The 21,069-nt window shown below is 29.5% G+C and overlaps 4 protein-coding genes across 9 annotated transcripts; 2 read left to right on the top strand and 2 right to left on the bottom strand.

Moving 5' to 3' along the window:
• Positions 1-13: 13 nt before the first annotated feature.
• On the top strand, positions 14-19,944 carry LOC123264545 (ribonuclease P protein subunit p25-like protein). 3 transcript variants are annotated; one of them, XM_044727834.1, is made up of 4 exons: positions 14-50; positions 18,994-19,283; positions 19,535-19,621; positions 19,686-19,944. In XM_044727834.1, exons 2-4 carry the CDS (start codon positions 18,994-18,996, stop codon positions 19,870-19,872), a joined length of 564 nt encoding a protein of 187 aa, XP_044583769.1. In that variant the 5' UTR covers positions 14-50; the 3' UTR covers positions 19,873-19,944. The 3 variants fall into 3 exon arrangements, with proteins under 3 accessions (XP_044583769.1, XP_044583768.1, XP_044583770.1); XM_044727833.1 differs by lacking the exon at positions 14-50 and adding an exon at positions 7,830-7,917; XM_044727835.1 differs by lacking the exon at positions 14-50 and adding an exon at positions 18,394-18,851.
• LOC123264546 (peptidyl-prolyl cis-trans isomerase H) lies at positions 1,195-1,932 on the top strand. The gene has a single exon (XM_044727836.1). The coding sequence runs from the start codon at positions 1,330-1,332 to the stop codon at positions 1,882-1,884; it is 555 nt and encodes a 184-aa protein (XP_044583771.1). The 5' UTR covers positions 1,195-1,329; the 3' UTR covers positions 1,885-1,932.
• On the bottom strand, positions 4,028-6,846 carry LOC123264543 (tyrosine decarboxylase-like). Its single transcript, XM_044727832.1, has 3 exons — positions 6,466-6,846; positions 6,170-6,377; positions 4,028-5,779 (listed from the first exon to the last, which is right to left on the bottom strand). Exons 2-3 carry the CDS (start codon positions 6,368-6,370, stop codon positions 4,316-4,318), a joined length of 1,665 nt encoding a protein of 554 aa, XP_044583767.1. The 5' UTR covers positions 6,371-6,377; positions 6,466-6,846; the 3' UTR covers positions 4,028-4,315.
• On the bottom strand, positions 7,314-13,758 carry LOC123264542 (aromatic-L-amino-acid decarboxylase-like). Of its 4 annotated transcripts, none has more exons than XM_044727829.1 (12): positions 13,549-13,608; positions 13,246-13,468; positions 13,052-13,165; positions 12,918-12,969; positions 12,778-12,848; positions 10,028-10,396; positions 9,708-9,946; positions 9,473-9,647; positions 9,241-9,406; positions 7,967-8,213; positions 7,806-7,877; positions 7,315-7,708 (listed from the first exon to the last, which is right to left on the bottom strand). In XM_044727829.1, coding segments are annotated over exons 1-12 (1,866 nt in total). In that variant the 5' UTR covers positions 13,551-13,608; the 3' UTR covers positions 7,315-7,572. The 4 variants fall into 4 exon arrangements, with proteins under 4 accessions (XP_044583766.1, XP_044583764.1, XP_044583763.1 ...); XM_044727828.1 differs by having other exon boundaries at positions 7,317-7,708; positions 7,806-7,880; positions 13,549-13,607; XM_044727830.1 differs by lacking the exon at positions 13,549-13,608 and adding an exon at positions 13,654-13,758 and having other exon boundaries at positions 7,319-7,708; positions 7,806-7,880.
• Positions 19,945-21,069: the final 1,125 nt, after the last annotated feature.

Raw genomic sequence — 21,069 nt, 5'->3', positions numbered from 1 at the left:
GTTCACAAATATTGATTAATTGAAATCATTATTGAAATTATTTATTAAAGGTAATGAAATATATTTTTTTATACTTGGGTTATGTTAGACACGTTGTTTACAATTTCATTTATGAACTATTTATGTAAATTACAACAATACAACAGCAATAATATTTATTTAGAAATTAAATTTCAGAAATCGAAACACTTTGTTGGTTTTTTTTCAAGATTACTTCATTGATTAAATTAGATGTATCATACAATTATATATTTAAACTTGAAAAAAATTGTTATTAACATTACAATATTTTGTTTATGACTAAATCGTTTATCAGATGTTTGCTAATTTCAGGATCATTTTTGTATACACATAAAAACTATCATACTGAAATTAGATGTCATTTGAAATTTTTAAGTTTTTTTTTATAGATAAATTTTAACAGGCGAGACCATCTTTTTCTCGCTTTGCTCTCACGGAGTTCAACGGAACTATCTCTGTCGCACTCCTAACAGCAGAGCAATTGCAGTTTCAATTGGTTTGACGAAGCGAATGAAATTTTTGAAAAAACCGCTTTGTGGTGAAATAGTTTATTAAATTATCTATTATCTCTAAAAACGTTTTTTCAAAATTTCCATTCGTTTCGCTAAGCCGATTGAAACTGCAATCACTGGTCTCGGCTGTTAACTTAAAAATATGCCATAAAAAATGTAAATTTTTTAAAATTGTTTATTTACTTATTTGGTTAAAAAAAAATCTCAAAAATTGACAATAGTTCATTAATTTCAAGGACACGTCCATTCACACGTAAAAAGTCTTGATTAATCCACACCCCGTGAATATTAGGGCCTTAAATCCACGCTGCGTGAATATAAAGGTCCTTATATTTACTCCACGTGGATTTATCAGGACTTTTTTTGCGTATCAATTGATACTTCTTAAATTTAATTTCATAAAAAAATGTGGTCTACAACTGTAGGGATTTCTTTACTTTTTGTAAAATTTGATATTTAGTTTTATGTAATAACATTAAATTTTTTTAATTACAACAGAAATTTTTATGTTAAAAAATTATCAATTTAAAAAATAAAATAATTTTTTAATTTTGACATTTCAATTCGCGCCATTATGCGCGCGCACAATAATGCGGCAATTTTAAAAAGATGGCGCCACAAACTAAGCGCGCGTGTTCATTCATCAATCAGGTTATGTTTTTCAACGTTCATTCGTTGTTTATTATTTGTAAGCGGAGCAAATAAGTGCAAAGTAAAAAAAATAATTACTAGTGTTATAAAATTAAAAAATAAAAAGTAAGTAATTAATTATCTAATAATAAAAACAAAAAAAAAAATGCCGTCGTGGAATCAAATTCAAGCTCAACTCCGCAACCCAAACAACCCAGTGGTATTCTTCGATGTATCAGTCGGCACGACTGAGATAGGACGTATGATATTTGAATTATTCGAAGATGTTTGTCCTAAGACATCCGAAAATTTTCGCCAATTTTGCACCGGCGAGTATCGAAAAGACGGAGTGCCTCTGGGGTTTAAGGGAGCTATTTTCCATCGAGTCATCAAGGATTTCATGATCCAGGGTGGCGACTTTGTCAACGGTGATGGTACCGGCGTACTTAGTATTTATGGCGGCAACACATTTGCTGATGAAAACTTCACATTGAAGCATGACTCCCCAGGACTCCTTTCAATGGCCAACAGTGGAAAGGACACCAATGGTTGCCAGTTTTTTATCACCTGTGCCAAATGTAATTTTCTTGATGGCAAACACGTAGTTTTTGGTCGAGTTATTGATGGACTCTTGGTGATGAGAAAGGTGGAAAATGTACCTACTGGTCCAAATAATAAACCTAAAATTCCTGTAACTATTTCACAATGTGGACAGATGTAATTTTATTTAGATATAATGGAATTTAATAAAATTTTTATATTTATTATATTTATTTAATTATTAATTAATTTAAATATTTTTTTATTAACCAAAATTATTTTTTATTTCAGTTCAAATTTTAAAATTGACTGCAGTTTTTACAATATTTTACAGAAGATATTTTGAAGTTTTCACAATTAATTTTTTTTAGGTATGAAAATTAATGTTATTCATTGGAACTATCAGGTTATTTTATACATATATTTATATTTTTCCATATTTAACGACAGTATAACTTGAAAAATAGCGGAGACATCAGCTGATGCACATCGTAGGTTGTCTTCCGACTTAGTAGTTGGTGTGCACTATAGAAGCCACTATTTTTATCTAAAATCAATGGCACAAGAAAATTATTTTTCTTTATACAATTATGCTGAATATGAACCTCCATCATAAGCGATATTTTTATTTAAACTATTTTTTTAAATGAACAATGTATCAAAAAATGATAAAAAAATCACGATTTAATTTCAAAGCCCTCTAAAAAATGAAAATTTTTACTTTTTTTTTTTGGAGTTGAGGTACATATAGAAGATGCACCTATAAAAAAAGTAATTTTTTTGTGCTATTGATTTCAGATAAAAATTGTGTTATCTATTTGTTGAGTTATATTTTTGTTTAATACGAAAAAATACTCATAAATATATGTATAAAATAACCTGATAGTTTCAATAAATAATATTTATTTTTTATACCTTAAAAAAATTAATGGAAATCAGCATGAATGCGGCTTTCTACACGTATCTCCCCCCTTGAAGAAAATAGAAATTTTTAAGAAATCATCAGTAGTACCAAAATTTACTACTATTTTAAAAAGCTGGAGTTTTTTCTCCAGAGCCTATTGATATATTTATAATATTATAATTTTTCAGAAGTATTCTCTCAGAAAATAAAGAAGATGTCAGCAACTTCATGTGGTGGTAGGTCACCTTTAGATAGAACTGTTTGCATACACTCTAAAGATCAGACCTTTTATCTACAATCAACCGGATTAAAATTAGCTGCTAATGTCTTCGACATTTTTCAAGAAACATGTCTAAAAAATTACAATTTTCATTTTGATATGCGTCTAAAATGTTATCAAAGTTTTAATTAACTTGACTGAAATTTTTATTCAATGTTGAATTCAATCTAAATATCTTTTTTTTAATCTAGTAAGTTGAATTACTTGCTGATTTATAGTTCACTTCAGTGAATCTTTTATTTAATGAAACGAGATCAAAGTAAATAGCAATGAAATTTTTTTTCATCTATTCAACCATAAAAAAGTGATATACTTAACTTAGAATAAAATTATCAATACCTTATTGATTACTCAATACAGTAAAAAAAAAAAATTAATAAGTATCCGCAGTTTCAGTTGTTTTTATTGAAAATTATCTTGTTCATTGAGCCGTTGCAAGCGTTGGTCTCATTCCCTATTAGAATTTAAAATCAATTTCAATTATTATCCTTGTGAGTAGCGATGACTAACTAACCACGTTATAATATAATAAAACAAAGCTTTCAAAGTTATAAAAAATTTGTTTGTCACTAAAATAACTTGCGTATAAACCTAATTTTTTCATCACTCCAACTTCTATAATCATCAGTAATACAAAAAAATTTATTATATCCTTAATTGCTATTTTCTTTGAGATTTATTTTATTGGTTTAAAAAATTAGTTCTAGCTTTCAATAATTTATTAATTCAATTTTACAAATATTTTCGGTGTATTGTATAACTATAATTTGTAAATGACATCTAATTTTTTTTTTAAAGTTTAAACAGTTTTTCAATAATTTAATCATATAATTCCACTTGTCATTATAATAAATTACTTAAAAATTAGGCTTTTTTATAGCTAGAAACATTGCATTCTATTTCATTAATTTTTTATAAATATATTAATTAATTAATTAGCTACACATAGAATTAACACATTTATCGATCAATTTTATAATATTGTCATTAATTATCATGCAATACACTTAAAGTTAACATTCAATTATCTAAATATCTACGATAATTAATTCATAATTTTAATTTTTCAGCATTCAATTCGTTACTAAACAATACTCATAAAAAAAAAAAAAAAAAAAAAACAGTATCACGTAAAATCAAAGTGAAACAAAATCTTTTAAGAATGCTGAAAAATTAAATAACAATATTTTATTCATTTAAAAAAAATTAAACAGTAATAAAAAACCAAGCACCAGATAACTAACTAAAAATCGTGATCATTTCCTGAGTAAATTTAAAAAAATGAACCACTAATCAAATCAAAACTTCTTTAGAAGTATTTAAAGACTCAGGATCAACACGATATTCGAAAATCCTATCTACTGGCTTGGCTCACGGTAACGATACTAAATGATTTTTTTTCTTCGGGACCGTGAGTTGGATCGTATTCTACCGATCACTACAAAATACTTCCTCGTCGTTCAGATCAATTTGGGAGTTGTTGTCTTCAACAACCATAATCGGCGTAGCTCCATCATGCAAAGTTGATTTAGACTTAGTTCTTCTATAAACATCTCGAGTAACACTTCTGGTGAAGCTGAACTTTCGTACGAGTTTCTTGTCCAGTGGAACCGGGCTCTTGGGGCTTTTAGCCGACAGCTCGATTTCTGTGCCCTCATAATGAGTGAGCAGGACTTCAGAGGCGTGTTCGTCAATTACCTCCACCGCATAATCAATATCGTCTTCTTTGGCGTTTTCTTTAGTGACACAAAAGCGTATCACGTATTTGCCCATCATTCTCGAAGGTATCATATGAATTTTTCCCGAGGCATTGATGTTGGCCAGCAGTTCTTGGTTTATCTCATCACTGTCTTTTAGACGAAAGCAAACTAATCCTACCCTGACGTCATTGAGTACTTCGAAGCGTTTATTTTTTCTCATTTGAGCCTCGAATTTCTTCGCCAACCGAATGTGGTTGCGTATGTACTTTTGCAGTCCAATAATACCGTAGCTTCTCATTACAAACCAGAGCTTAAGTGCTCGGAATCTTCGGCTCAGCGGAATACCCCAGTGTCGATAGTCTATTGATTCATTTGAGTTAGCGTGCTGAAGATAAAGTGGATCTACAACAAGAGCTGATGTTAATTTAACGCGATCACGTACCCACAAACATGAGCAATCAAAATTTACGAGGAGCCATTTGTTGGGATTGGTATTGAATGAGTCTGCGTACTCTATTCCAGCCATCAGCGGCCGTAATTCCGGGCAGATAAATGCGTTTCCACCATAAGCGCCGTCGACGTGGAGCCATATTCCAGGTTGCTTCTTACAAACCGGACCAATTTCAACCAGATTGTCAAATGAACAGCACCCAGTTGATCCTAGTGTCGTTGACACGAAGAACGGCACCAGTCCATATTTAATATCGTCTTTTATGGCCGCTTCCAGTGTACTGCCTCGTAAACAGCAACGGTCATCAGGTGCCAATACTCGCAATTTTACCAGACAAATCATAGCCGCCTTTTCGACGCATGAATGAGCTTCTGTCGAGCAGTAAGCGACTAATCGCGGTAAAAAAGCACTGTCTTCTATTAATGGCTCTTTTTTCTTCAGCAAATTTATTGCGTGGTTTCGTGCAGCCAGCATTGTTACTAAAATACACTCGGATGCTGATCCTTGGATTACACCGCCGCCTTTAGAATTTTTTTTTTCAGCCAAAAATCCAGACGGCAAATTAATGGCCTTTGCATACCAGTCTAGAACTATTGTTTCGAGCTCCGTGCAGGCCGGACTTGCTGCCCAAGAAAATCCGATGCATCCGATCGCGTCTGATAACATGTCGCCGAGGATTGAAGGGAATGAATTGCCGGCGGGAAAGTATGCGTGAAAACGTGGATGTTGCCAATGAGTTATCTAAAATTCATTTTAAAGTTAATTTATGACAAATCTGGTAATTTAGTTGGTACACTGTTAAAAATATTTTTTCAATGAATTACTTTAAAATTTTATTTTCATTTATTAACTTAGTAAATTAAATTATGGCAATCATCAGCGACGGCCATTTCGGATACTTTTGAAAGCAAACTCAATTTCTAAGTCGTTATTTTTTTTTTTCTTCGTTTTTAACCAAATCTAAAGTCAATTAATTTATAAATATATTCAATGATTTGAATTCTAAAACGTTAATAAAATCCAAGACATGAATTTAAAATTTTATTATATTAATCAATAAATTGAAAAGAATTAAAAAAAAATTTTTTAAGACAAATTTTTAACAGTGTAGAAGAAATATATATTTTTTACTCCAGGCATTATTTTATTTTCAACATCATTCATAATATCATTCCATGACTCTGGCTTTAGCGGTGCTTCGTTGGGTAAAAGAGGCCTCAAATAACCAGGATCAACATTTGCCGTAACTCTTTTACCTTCTAATGTCCTTAGATATTCGCAAATATACTCCACCATTTCTTTACCTCGCACACGAAATTCCTCGATGTTCATTTTGAATCTAAAAATTCAAACAAAAATAAACTTTCAAGAATAAGAAAGCATAATTAATTAAAAGTAAAATAAATAAAAATAAAAATGATACTTACTTTATTAATTGATCATAAAAGTCAACGATTTAATAAAACATTATCCAGAGGTGATTATTTAAACTGGCAGTGACTAATAAAGCACTTCTTATCGATTTTAAATTAATCAACCCGAGCGCGTTCTGAACACGGTCTAATTAAAGAAGAAATAAATAATGGTTTGAATGATTAATTTCATTGATTTAAATCAGTTAAAATTATTTCACTTAATTAACCGATTATTTATTTATTTGAAAATTATGAAGATAATTGAGGATTAAAAGGAATAATAGAAGCGTAAATTAAAAATTCCGGAGTTAACAAGAGTATCACAGCGAGCGGTTGAAAAGCAAGTGATGGAAAAAAGCAACGAGCGACAGGTCCACGGGGTTTTAAAGTGAAGGGGTAGAATACTCCCTCTAGCTATTTTATAAATAGCCACTTACTCTTCCCCGATATTCAACAAACACCTTTTTATAAAGCATCGCTGTACTATATTACTCTGGACAGGTCACTGGTCAATATAAATATATATATATATATATATATATATATATATATATATATATATATATATATATATATATATTTATACACCTATCCGAGTCTATATATACATATATGTATATTACGTGAAGTATATAAATATATGGATGCAATATTTTATAGCCCATACATAACAATTTAGTGAGTAGTTTTATATCACGACACTTCACGGTTGACTCGTCTTCCGCTCGACCACTCGATGTTCATTTCCATCCCTAATAATAAAATCAATTTATTATATATAATAACAAACATATGTTACTTTTAATTCGTTTATTATATATACTCAATGACAGGAATTCGAATCACTAAATATTTAAAAATTAATTAAAACAATAACGATATTAATTTATGAATAAATAATATATTAATTATGATTATAATTAATTACTTTCATCTTTCGAGTAATGTTATGACATTACTTGGAGGCAGTTTATCGATCGTATCATTTACATTGACAATTACCCTTTCAATTAATAGCTTAAACCAACATTTAAAGCCGCCTTCCAAGATGATAACACCGACGTTATATTTTATTAATAATTTATCAATCAATTATCTATAATTTTATTATCAGGTGAATTACGTTCGGCCATTTGGTGATCTTCCTCGTGAAGGTGACACTGTTGGAGATGGTTCTGGGCTGCAGCCGTTACTGCTACCGCGTCGGCTTCCTGCTCCCGTTTTCAGACGAACCATCGTATCCAAATGACGAAATCTGTAATTAATAATTAATAATTACTCTCTTAATTTATAATAAAAAATTACTTAATACTTTAATTTTGATTTTTATAAAAAAATTGATAGATATTTGCCTCAAAGACAATTCACTCGTGTCCGTTGATTCACGGGACATTAAATAAGCCAGTGGCCATGAAATCCACGAACTTCTAGTCATTTAAATCACAAGTTAATTTTATTATTTATGTTAGTAAATTTATTATTTATTCAGTTGTATAATTATAAAAACTCTTACGTAGTACGAGGATTAGAACCAAGTCCACCAATGGTTGCTTGAGTTTCCAATTTAGCTTCAGGTCTGTTGGGCGTTTTAGTAAACCCTGGCTGAATCGCTGGATCAGAGACCATGCGAACAAAAAATGATCTTCGCTGCTCCAAAGTTGCTTTGCGCTTTTTCTCTCGGATGTCTGCTAGTTTGTCCACAACTTCCTTGCCTTCCAAAATTTCTGACAAGTAATCTGTTATCACACTCCATGCGTGTTCTGTGAAGTATAGAAAAATAGTTTCAAAATCGTCCGTAGAGGAATTGAAGTTAATATGAAGAAAAACGAAGATACATTTTTAGTACCGCTGATCAAAACTAAAATACTTTATTTCGTCAAATTTCAAGTATTTATTGATAATTTATACTTATTCAATAATTAGGTACTAATTATCTGTTAGAGACCCAACCTATACATTGAGAGAAAAAAATTTTTTTTTAATTAATATGTTGAAAGTTTTTAACAAATTTATTTCTTAGCTTAAGAAATCAATATTTTTCTGACAATAACTTTCTTGTTGAAAAAATTTTTTTTTTATTTGGAAAAAAACAATTTTAAAGTGATAACTTGGGAATTTCCATCCACAACTATTTTTTCCCAAATCTAAAAAAACTTTTTTTCAATAAAAAAATTACTATGAGAAAAATTTTTATTTTTTCAGCTAAGAAGTAAAATTGTTGAAAATATCCAACAAATTAATCTCTTATTACAACATTGCCCATTGTTTTCAAAATAAATTTTCTCTCCCAGTGTATGCAGAATAGTTACTCTAGAGCGTTCGTTTGTACTAACTGCAATTAAATTGTGAATTCAATTGCCTTCGAATCTTGTTACTTTAAGAATAATGTTTGAAGTATTTAAAGCTCTTTTATGATTTATTTTTGGTAATTATTTACAAATAATTACCAAAATAAAGATAATTATTTACAAGTAGGGTCTACCTTATTTTTGGCCATAAAAAATAAATGAATTGATGGATCATCATAATTTTTTTTTAATTCTTTGTTTTTATGGCGGATTTATGGTGATGATATCGAAAATATCAAAAATTAATATTCCAATTAAAAAATCAACTTTAAAAGTTCAAAAAATCGTTATTTTTGCAAACAATCATAAATAACTTTTTTCTCATTGTCTTCAAGCTTATTGTTATTTTTTTCGCGGTTATTCATAATTAAATAAAATAAAATAAAAAATAATTAATATCTATAATACTCAGCATGTATAAATTAATAATTAAACCTACCAACATCTTCAGATGTTGCATTAGGTGCAGCCAAAGCAAAGCGAATCGTATATTTCTGATTAACTTTAGCTGGTACCATATGAATTTTTCCTGAATCATTGATTACGCTCAACAGTTTCTGGTTCAACTTATCAGAACCTTTAGCTCGGAAACACACCAGTCCTAACTAAAAAAGTTTAATAATTAATAAATTATTTTTATAAATTAGTCATTATAATCATATTTTAATCACCACAACTTCATTGCAGACTTCAAAACGATCATCCTTGCGTATCAATTGTTCAAACTGTTTAGCTAGTTTACAATGATTACGTATGTAATTTTGTAAACCACTTATTCCGTAATTTCTTAGAACAAACCATAGTTTCAGTGATCTAAATCTTCGACTTAATGGGATACTCCAGTGTCTATAAATAAATATTATTAATAATTATATTCCTGAGCATAAAGAAGAAAAAAATACTAACCTATAATCAATAGCAGTATCCGCATGAGTATGTTGAAGATACAGTGGATCAACAACAAGCGCGCTTGTTAATTTAAACCGATCTCTCACCCACAGACATGAGCAATCGAAATTAGTTAACAAAAATTTGTTGGTATTTGTATTTATTGAATCTGCGTACTCGATTCCCGCCATTAGATATCTCAATTCTGGACAAATAAACGCGTTTCCAGCATAAGCAGCATCTGTGTGCAGCCAAATCTGTTAAATAAATACATTTATATTTTCTTAATTATTATAGATCATAATGACAAAAATTAAGAAATTAATTATTTGGTCTACCCCAGGGTATTGACGACAAACTGGTCCGATTTCTTTAAGATTATCAAAGGAGCAACAAGCAGTAGTACCTAGTGTCGTAGATACAAAAAAAGGGACAAATCCTTCAGCAACATCAGCTTCAATGGCTTGTTTGAGAATTTCGCCGCGCATTACACTCTTCTCATCCGGCTCAAGGATCCTTAATTTAACAAAACAAATCATCGCGTCTTTTTCAACGCAGCTGTGAGACTCGCGACTGCAGTAGGCCATCAATTTTCCTAGAAGAGCTGTTTCATCGAGGTGAGTGTGAGCTGGAGACTCTTTAAGACGCGCTATTGCTTGAGCTCTTGCTGCTAACATGCAGACTAAAACGCTTTCTGATGCAGATCCCTGAAAAAATAAAATTAGTGAATTTTTAAGATTAGAAATTTACGGCTGTTATTAAGATGTAAAAAGAGAACTGAAGTAAAATTCAGTAAGAAAGTTGTTTTAAAGGGTTATTCTACTTTGAACGCCTGAAAAAAATGCTATTTCTATTAATTTTTTTTTTTGAGAATATTTGATGTTTAATAATGTATAACTTGTTTAGCTTAATAAAAACACTCATAAACTACAACAATTTTTTTTTATTTTAAACACTTTTTAATTACAAAAGCTACACAGAAAGAAAAATTTCTTGACTGGAGAACCAATTTCTTGGCTCAAGGAAATTTTCGGGTGCCTGAAGGAAGACCGAAATTGTGTTGGCCGAAGTAAAAATTCTTCTTGAAATTCTATTCTTGGTGGAACTAATTTTTTCTTAATTCAAATTATCATAAATACTTGATACAATAAATTTTTATATTTGATCAAGATTTCTAGATACTTTAGAGAAGCAGCGCTACCTACTTCAGCTGAGAAAAAAATTTTCTCACCTTGAGAAATTTTTTCTCTTGAATATTTGATACCCGTTTTATATTATTTTAGCGTGCAATTATACATATTTAATGAAAAAAAAATTAGGAAAACGGTTGACCCTAAAGGCCATCCCTGCAACTTCCCGCTAATTCCGTTAATACCTGAGCGCTTAAAATTGCACCTATGAAGTTTTTGAGCTCTTCGAGCTCAAAAATACAATCTATGTGTTGTTTTGAGCTCTCCAAGCTCAAAAAGATACCTTTTCTATGCTTTTGAGCTCTTTGAGCTCAAAAGTCTCATAAAAGTTTCATAGAACACTATTTTTTGAATTTTCAAACCGCAATAACTTTTGAATGAATGAGCCGATTTTTACGCGGTTGGCGGCATTCTACGCAGTTTTTTAAGCCTCATAAAGAATTTTTAAGTTTCAATTGGTCAAACTAGAAATTTCGGAGTAATTCCGAAAAAACACTTTTTTGGGTTTTCTTTCCTGCACGATATCTCTCAAACGAATCAACCGATTTTGACCAGATTAGCGGCAATCGACGTGGTTTTTTGATGCTAAGAGCTGATTAGTTTTTGGAGTTGATTGATAAAGCCGTTTAAAAGTTATTCCAAAATAACCACTTTTAAAAAAATTTTTTTTTACAGTTTTTTTTAGATTTGTCGAAATCCATCGGTCCGAATCAGTCCAAATTGTATTCAAAATTTAAGTTTGGCTAAGCCCTTTCGAATGGCACCAACCGCGATGAAATCGGTTTAAAGATTAAAAAGTTAAAAAGATTCAATGTTATTTGATCTTCCCATTTGACATATTAATCAATAAAAATATTAATGAAAATTTACTTCTATCGAGATATTTAATTTTTTCGAGCAAGAGAGAAATTTTCTCAAAACAAGAAGATTTTCTTGGCTTAAATAAATTTTCTTGGATCAAGATACGTATTTCTTAAAGCAAGAGAATTAATTTTGTTGAAGTAAGTGAAATTTCTTGTGTCAAAAAAAAAATTTTTTTTCGCTCAAGAAAATAATTAAGAAGAAAAATATTTTCTTGGCTCAGATGAACCTTTTTTTCTGTGTACAGTTTAACAGGAGTCCTTAGAAAATAGATAGATCCGCGCTGTTGAAAAAATCTGAACAATGGTCAATGTGAAACAAAAACGTTAAATGGTTTTATGTTTATTATGACAATGGCTATATTCCATAGCACAAGTGTTAACTTTTGTGGAAAAATAACAAAATTTCAATAAAAAAAAAAACGGAAAAGTACATTTTTTTGCGTGGTTTTTCGCAGAGAAATCTATTAAAAATATAAATTTTGCTATGCTATATAGCAATAAGTTTATAGAATATGGAGTTAAAAATTTTATAAGGATTGGTTCTGAAGTTTCTGAGATTTTTTCAACCAAGTGTTCAGAAACGCTCTGCTTCATGCACCGGCTGGGATAAATAAGCGCGCTCAGGTAGTAGCATTTAACATATGAAAAAGCACACAGAAAAAAAAAAACTTTTTGCACCAAGAAAATTTTAAGGGAGATAAAAGTCATTATGGAGCAAGAAGTAATTTTCTTGGCTCAAGAAATTTTCAATCTTCTTTAATATTTTCTTGAGCCAAAAAAATTTACTCTCCAGTCAAGAATTTTTTTTTTCAGTGTATAGTTAGAATGCTCTGATCTTTATAAAATTTTGTCATAATATTTTTGAATATATTTACTTTCAAAAAATGCAAAAAAAACCTTCATAATCTTGTAAGGTCCAAAGTAGAATAACTCTTTAAAAGTTTAAATTTATTAATAAAAAATGAGAAAATAAAAAATTTAATGATAACAAAAGTCTAAGGACCAGATTCAAAGAATTTAATAAAATTTTCTTACCTGAATTACTCCGCCACCTCTACTACCAGGACTAAAATACAAAAAATCATTCGGAAGATGCATCGCTTTACCTGAAATTATTTATTTAATAGATAAGTTATCAATGAACAAAAATAATAAAAGAAGAAAATGATATTTACCAAACCAATCACAAACTATCGTCTCTAATTCCGTACAAGCTGGACTTGCCGCCTAGAGAAGGACAAGTAAAGATTAATATGTCCATTAATTTGATGGATTTGAATTGATGCAGTGGAATAAAATGATATTTTACCCAAGAAAAACCAATACAACCAATAGCGTCTGACAACATGTCACCTAAAATTGAAGGAAATGAATTGCCAGCTGGAAAGTAAGCGTGAAATCTAGGATGTTGCCAGTGAGTGATCTAGGTAAGTGGAAATATTATTTTTTAGTGCGAATGTAAATTAATGAATAAATAAATAAATTACTGGTTTGATAACTTACTCCAGGCATTATTTTACTCTCTACATCTCTCATGATATCTGCCCATGGCTCTCCATCATACGGTGCTTCTGACGGCAACAAAGGACGTAAATAACCCGGACCAACATCAGGAGTCACACGACGAGTATGGATATTGTTCATAAAATCACAAATGTACTCCACCATTTCTTTACCGCGGATTCTGAATTCGTTGATATCCATTTTTGGATATCTATTATTTTTCCTAAAAATATAATTTAAGTATGTTAAGTATCGTTGGATTAATTTGATGAATTATTAACAGTTATTTTGAATAACAATCACATTCACTTAATGACAATGCTAAAAAATAGCGAATATTTTGCCAGAATAAAGTACACTGGAGTGTAAAGAACTTATAATTAATTAAAACTCAATAAGAAGCCGTACCTGTTGCTTACGACACAAAAGAAAGCTCAACAAATAAAAGGTAAAGCAGACAAGTCTGTGCTTAGAAGCTCACACCAAGAGAACTGACTCAAGACTCTGACTAAAGAAGACCAAAGGACAATGGTAAAATAATATTAAAATTTAGTCGTCCTTGCTTGCGCGCACGCGTTCTTTGGGGGGTGAAAATCAAGAGTCAAGACATCAAACCCTATCCGTATCGTAGGTATATGTATCATCATAGCACCCCTACTATTTACCGAGGAATTCCAGATCATTTATCAAGAATAACTCCATTCTTTAGAAATATTTTTTTTATTAAAGTTTAATATTATTTTTAGGACACGGACTGAAAAATAATTGAGCATGTAATGGGAAATGAAAAAAACCGCGGGGAGATTACAAAAAATTTATTCATAGAAAATATTGGCCAATGATTACAAGGAGCACTTGAGTAAATTGGATGTTTACTTGATGGTGAGGGTGAAGATGCTTTTGGTATTGTTATTAAGAAGTTGTCATCACCAGCAGGAGCAGCACTTAGTATAGAATATGAAATCGGGAACTCAGTTATGCGAGGAGTCCTAGTTTATCAGTATTCATTGATATATCTATTAAACGTTCGACATTTAATTATTATTGAATTTAATTAAATGTTAAAGACCTACTTCTGAGCTTCTTTATAGGAGCTATAGAAATGTTTATAATCATTTTTGAGAGACTATTGTTGAAATTGGAAGAAAATTTTGGCCTTGTCGCAACGGATACTTAAAACTTATAAGCCGATTTTTAATGTTTTTATTAACTATATAATTCTGACAAAAATAATTAGTAGAAAATTTAAACAATGATAAAACAAAAATGGTATCCGACAACTGGAATTGGAATAAATTTTTCGAAATTTATTTAATTTATTCATTTCTTTATTAAAAACCAACAGTTGAGTTGGAGACCGGTGTTAAGGTAAATTGAGACAAAATTACTCAGAAGAAAATTATGACAAAGTCAATTTTTATTAAGATTTTATATACAAACCAAATAACAAGAAAATCTAATTGCTAGTTATCAACTATATTAAGATCATTACAAATAGTGATTAAAGCAAAAAGATTATTGTTTAATAAATAATTACAAATATTTTTGTTCAAGATAAAAATTTTTATAAATTTTTGTAATTTTTCAAGATGATCGTTTAAAATATCAGCTCCCTTAATTTCAATATGATTTGACGGAAATTATAGAACTAGAAGTTTTCTTACTTATAATACAAACCTATATATTAGAAGAAAATGTGGTGAAACTTTATAAAATTAACTATTAGAAATAACGCTGTAATTTACTGAATGTTTAAGAATTCTTAACATAAAATATCGCAGTTCCGAACTTCGTCATTGACATAATTTATAATTTTCTCAACTTTAAAAGTACCTTATCGAAAATGATTGATAGATGCTACTTTTACCATAAAAATAGTACTCAACCTCAGAATCAACAATCAGCAAATTTGGAAAAAAACAATTTTAGATACACAACTTGGGAATTTTCATCCAAAATTGTTTTTTCCCAAATTTAGAAAACTTTTTTTCAACAAGAAAGTTAATTTGAGAAAAATTTTTATTTTTTTAGTAAAAAAATAAAATTGTTGAAAATTTTTCAACAAATTAATTTCTTATTACAACATTGCTCATTTTTTTCAAAATAAATTTTTTCTCAGTGTAAAATATTGACAACATTCTCTAGCTATAAAATTCATAACTTAAATATTATCGTGAATTTTTCATAAAAAAATTAGGAAAACGGTTGACCCTGAAAGCCATCCCTGCAACTTCCCGCCAATTCTATACCTAAACGCTTGAAATTGCACTTATGACGTTTTAGAGCTCTTCGAGCTTATAAATACAATTTGTGTATTATTTTAAGCTCTCCGAGCTCAAAAAATAGCTTTTGTATGCTTTTGAGCTCAAAAGTTTGATAGAAATTTGATAAAATACTATTTTTTGAATTTTCAAATCGCAATAAATTTTGAATTAATGAACCGATTTTCACGCGGTTGATGGCATTCAACGCAGTTTTTTAAGCTTCATGAAAAATTTTTAAGTTTATATTGATAGAGCGGAAAACTTCGAAGTAATTCCGAAAAAACACTTTTTTCGGTTTTCTTTCATCAACGATAACTCACGAACGAATCAACCGATTTTGACCGGACTGGCGGCGATCGACGTGGTTTTTTGATGTTCAGAGCTGATTAGTTTTTGGAATTGATCGGTAAAGCCGTTGAAAAGTTATTCCAAAAAAACCACTTTTTAAAAAATTTTTTTTTGTAGTTTTTTTGCGATTTCTCAAAATCTACCGGTCTGAATCGTTCCAAAGTTGATTCGTTTTTGAGAAACCGTACGACGAAAATCTATTTACACGCACACGCACGCACACACACACACACACACACACACACACACACACACACACACACACACACACACACACACACACACACACACACACACACACACACACACACACATACATACATACATACATACATACATACATACATACATACATACATACATACATACATACATACATACATACATACAGACATAGTGACACCCTGGCGGGAATAGTCAGGGAAGCTTCCTAGGACCTCGAAACGTCGAGATTCGATGAAAACTCGATTTTCGTAAAACAGGATGAAAACAATAACTTCCCGATTTTTGGAAATCTTCAATTTTCTTAGCGGGAAGTTAAAAATCTTCCATATTAATAAGAGACGAATTTTTTAGATGCATCTTATTTATGCTTGTGAAAAATATATGTATAAATTTTATTATTTACGAGTTTTTTTTTCACTATTGCATAATTTTCAATAATACAACGTATCGGTTTATCACGTTTTACTTTGAAATCTATTTTATTTTTATTATGTTTCAAATTACACAATTCTAATCTTTAAATATCAATTGTAAAAAAATTGGTTTCAATCTTCATAATACAAATTATTATTTTGAAAACGAGTCCCACTTTTTGTCTCCTTGCACTCATCGAGAGAAGCCGTACTATCTTTGTTGCACTCGCAACAGCAAAGCTGTTGCAGATTCGTGAATTTTTCTTTGAAAAAATGAAAGTTTCGTAAAAAAACGCTCTGCTAGAAAATAGATAATTAAATAACCCATCGAGTAGCTGAGAGTATTATTTAATACTTTTCTTTGTTTAAGAAAAAATTCACGAAACTACAATAGTTGAGACCGGCTCTTAAAGCCGGTAAACACTTATCAACTTTCAGATCCTTTTTTCAACAGATTTCTACAACCCTTATTCTCATAAATTTTTTGTTTTTATTATGATCTTCAGCATGACCTATTTTAGTAAAATGATGAATATTTATTATTGTTATGTATTTAATAATTACTTTTACATTGCTTATTGTAAGCTAATATTAAGCCGTTAGGTGATTTGTCATCTCACGGAAAAAAGAAAAATTACATTATACAATGTAACGTGGTGCTTCATATAAAAAAAAACTGAAAAAATTACAGTTTCAGATTGTAATTATTACAGATTTTGTAAGAATTACATTTTAAAATGTAAATTTACATTGAAAGCTCTGAAAATTAACATTTAAAATTTGAATTTGTAAAAATGTTATTTTAAACTGCAATTTTTCTAGTTTTTTATATGAAGCGACGCTTATAACTATTTATAATAGTAATAATATAATTTCTAAAATAACAAGATTTCAGGTGTACAAATAGTGATTATAAACTATTAAATAGTGCTTATAAACTATCAGACATATTATGTTTTTCTTTTCTTTCAAATTTTTAAAAAATTTTTTCTTTCAAATTAAAAAAAAATTTTTTTTTTTTAATTTCTTAAATTTATCCTCTCTTTGCACACAGTAAAAAATTTTACGTCATTGCGTCAAAAAATTTTGTGTTAAATATTTAACACTTTTATGTGTAAATTTAACATTTATTGTGTTAAATTAACACAGAAAAGTGTTAAATATTTAACATAAAAACTTTTAACATAAAATTTTTTGACGCACTGACGCAAAATTTTTTACTGTGCAGATGCTAAGTATTGTATAAAATCATTATTACTAAACATTCTACACATAAAAATGTAACATATTGTTGTAAATTGCCGAGGGCGTTTCTTTACAAATAAATAAATAAATAATGTAATTTTTCTCTTTTTCTTTTTCCGGGCAAATGTCGAATACCTTTCTCCATTCAGAAACAACACTGGTTAATAAATTTTATTCTAAATGATTAAAAACAATTTGAAACAATTCAAAATGATTTGAGTTAACTAAAATATAGATATACACTTTTCATGGATTGAATCATTTTAATTTAGATTTCTCAATTAGGAAGTGTAAATGTGTTAAATACAATTATATTAAGAGATATAAACATAATTGTAAATTTTGTTTTGACATGACTTATTAATTATTAGAATTTACGCTAATTTTTCTACGACTTTAATTTGATAAAAACAATAAGTGAATTGAAAACTCGAGGTAGCGAAGATAATTCAAATAAAATATTTAATTTATATTTGGAGTTATGAAGAAAAGAGAAAAATACTTAACAAGAGCGACACATCTTAAGGGATATAAAAACGTTTAGTTCATAATGCTGGAATGCAGGGTCACGGAGATGAGGGAAACGTTTAATAATGCAATATGACGTCGAAGAGCCGTGGTGCTATTCCTGCTATGTCGCATACCAGTGACTATATTCACGTATTGCCTACGTCAACCCCCATTGAAACCCTCCGAACACTTCTATACGTAGTATAGTAGTCTTCCATCCGATGCTGATTGGAAAATATTGATGGCCTTTTTTTATCTATTTATTTTGTTCTACATTTACAATAGTCACTTTTTACTCGTGGTCCAATTTAGTATTATTCATTTTATAATTTTATTTAGTTCAGATTTAATTTATTTAGTTCAGATTCTGGGATTTAATTATCGGGAAGAGTTGTCCTTCGTTTTCTTCTTCTTGGTGGAAAATAAAATTATAAATAGAAGATATAAAGACTTGTAGGGCGGTGGGTAATGAAAATAGGATCGATAAGATGAATGATAATTCTGGTGAATATTCACGAAAAGCCTCGAGATATTGAGGGAAATATTCCTACGTACTATTGACGCCTTCGAGACACAAGTGCTTTGAATGGTTTTGTCTTAGGTATCTGGCGATAGTAAACCTATGAATAAGATGCTGACTATGAACTCATAACCCTACTGACCTACTGTCTAATCATTTTCCTAATCTATGCTATTATTATTGTTATTTTTAATTTATCAATTTATTAATTTTGCAATTACAGATGACCAGGAATAAAAAAAATAAATTAATAAAAAATGACCCAAAAGATGATGATGCTGTTGAAGAAATTCAACCAATCCCAGGATTATCAGAAAAATACTTAAAGATGCAAGTTAACAGTGGTACCAAAATAAGAAATGTTTTAAAGTATGCCTTAAAATATTTCGATGAAGATAACTGTGTTTTGTGGACCGGCGCCGGCAAAGGAATTGAAAAAACTGTAACATGTGTCGAAATTTTTAAAAGGGAAAAAACTGGACTCCATCAAATTAATAAAATTCGATATGTGAAGTAAGTATTTTTTAAGCTTTGTCTAAAATATCGACGGTCTAATTAGCAATTAGTTTAAATCTTTATTTTTTAAAGGATGATTTTTTAACATTTTGATATAGTAATAGTCTAATTATAAATTATTCGAATGATCCAAACCAAAATATTATACGTCTATTTAATATAAAATAGTTTTCTATAGTGATAATGAATTTTTAACTAATTGTTTTTGTCGATATGATCTGATGATTATGATTATTATTTTTTTTTAGGTCCAAAAGAGAGGGAGATAAACCAAATTTAGTGCCTGAGATAAATATATTTTTATCGAAAGCTGCATTAGACACTTCTGAACTTGGGTAAGATATTTTTGTTAAATTTTGAAAAGTAAACGAGAATATTTTATATTTTTTTGAATTTCAGGTATCAAGCACCGGGAGATCTGGGTATGTTTGAAGATTCGAATGTAGTTCAGAGTCAAGGAAGTAAAAGTAGAATGTCAGAGGAAGCTATGAAGGAATTTGCGGAAATGGGTTTGAGGACGGGTCAAAAGAGGTCAAGGAAGAAGACAAATAATGATGGCCCTATTAAAAAGGGGAAGAAAGCGTGAACAGCATCAATTTTATTAACAGAATAAAAAAAAATTTGCTTGCATTGTTTTTAAAATAAAATTTTAATTGTACATTTTTTGATATTCTAATCTTATTTACAGAAATAATTTTCTTGTCAATAAAATTTTTTTTGTATGTAAAAAAAGTAAATACTGATATGTTTTACTAGATAAAATTTTAATATTTGCTTGCTTAGTATTTGTTCCCAATTCACTCTTATTATTGTTCAGAGTAGTCAGCGTTTTTATTTTAACGTAGAGTAAATGCAAAAATAAACAACTTTTTATTCTTCTACATTCTTTAATGTAATGTAATAATTAATAAACCAGAAAACATTGTATTAAAAAGATAAAAATAATCGGTTTCACAATTGGAAAGCTAATATTGTTTCAAATTATGTGTTTGAAGAATTATAAACAATATTTCGATCCTTTGTTGTGGTTTTTTTAATTACTCATATATAATTGTGCAATTTCACTTACGAGCCAAACTCTTGTTGAGTAAAGAAATGTCTTCTTTGTCTTCTGAGTAAAGAAATGTCTTCTTTTTGAGTTGATATATTAATAATCACTTGGAACTCCTTAATCGATAAAATCTTATAGAAAAGTATATGTAATATATTAGGAATGGAGTTTTCAAAGTTACCATTTTTGGCGCTAGTCTTATCCGTGAATCGAATAGATTGTTATGTGGCCTTCTTGCAAGGGCCATAACTGTAAATCTAGCAGTCACACATTTATTTTTAGAATTAAAAAAAATAATTAATTTTAAAAAGTGCACCTATAGACTTTTAAGGGGGGAAATACGTGTAGAAGGCCGTTTTCATGCTGATTTTCATTAATTTTTTTAAGGTATAAGAAATTAATATTATTTATTGAAACTATCAGGTTATTTTATACATATATTTATGAGTATTTTTTCGTATTAAACAATAATATAAGTTAACAAATAGCGGAGATATCAGCTGATACACATCGTAGGTTGTCATCCGATTTAGCAATCTGTGTGCAGTATGGAAGCCACAATTTTTATTTGAAATCAATGGCACAGAAAAATTACTTCATTTATATGTGTATCTTCCATATGAACCTCAATTCCACAAAAAAGTAAAATTTCCATTTTTACAGGGCTGTAAAATTAAGTCGTGATTTTTATCACTTTTTCATACATAGTCTATTAAAAAAATAGTTTAAATA

This window comes from Cotesia glomerata, linkage group LG5 (assembly GCF_020080835.1).
Source record: "Cotesia glomerata isolate CgM1 linkage group LG5, MPM_Cglom_v2.3, whole genome shotgun sequence".
In the NCBI taxonomy this organism is placed as follows: domain Eukaryota; kingdom Metazoa; phylum Arthropoda; class Insecta; order Hymenoptera; family Braconidae; genus Cotesia; species Cotesia glomerata.
The sequence above is the reverse complement of the archived record's forward strand: the minus strand, read 5'-3'. Positions and strand labels throughout refer to the sequence as shown.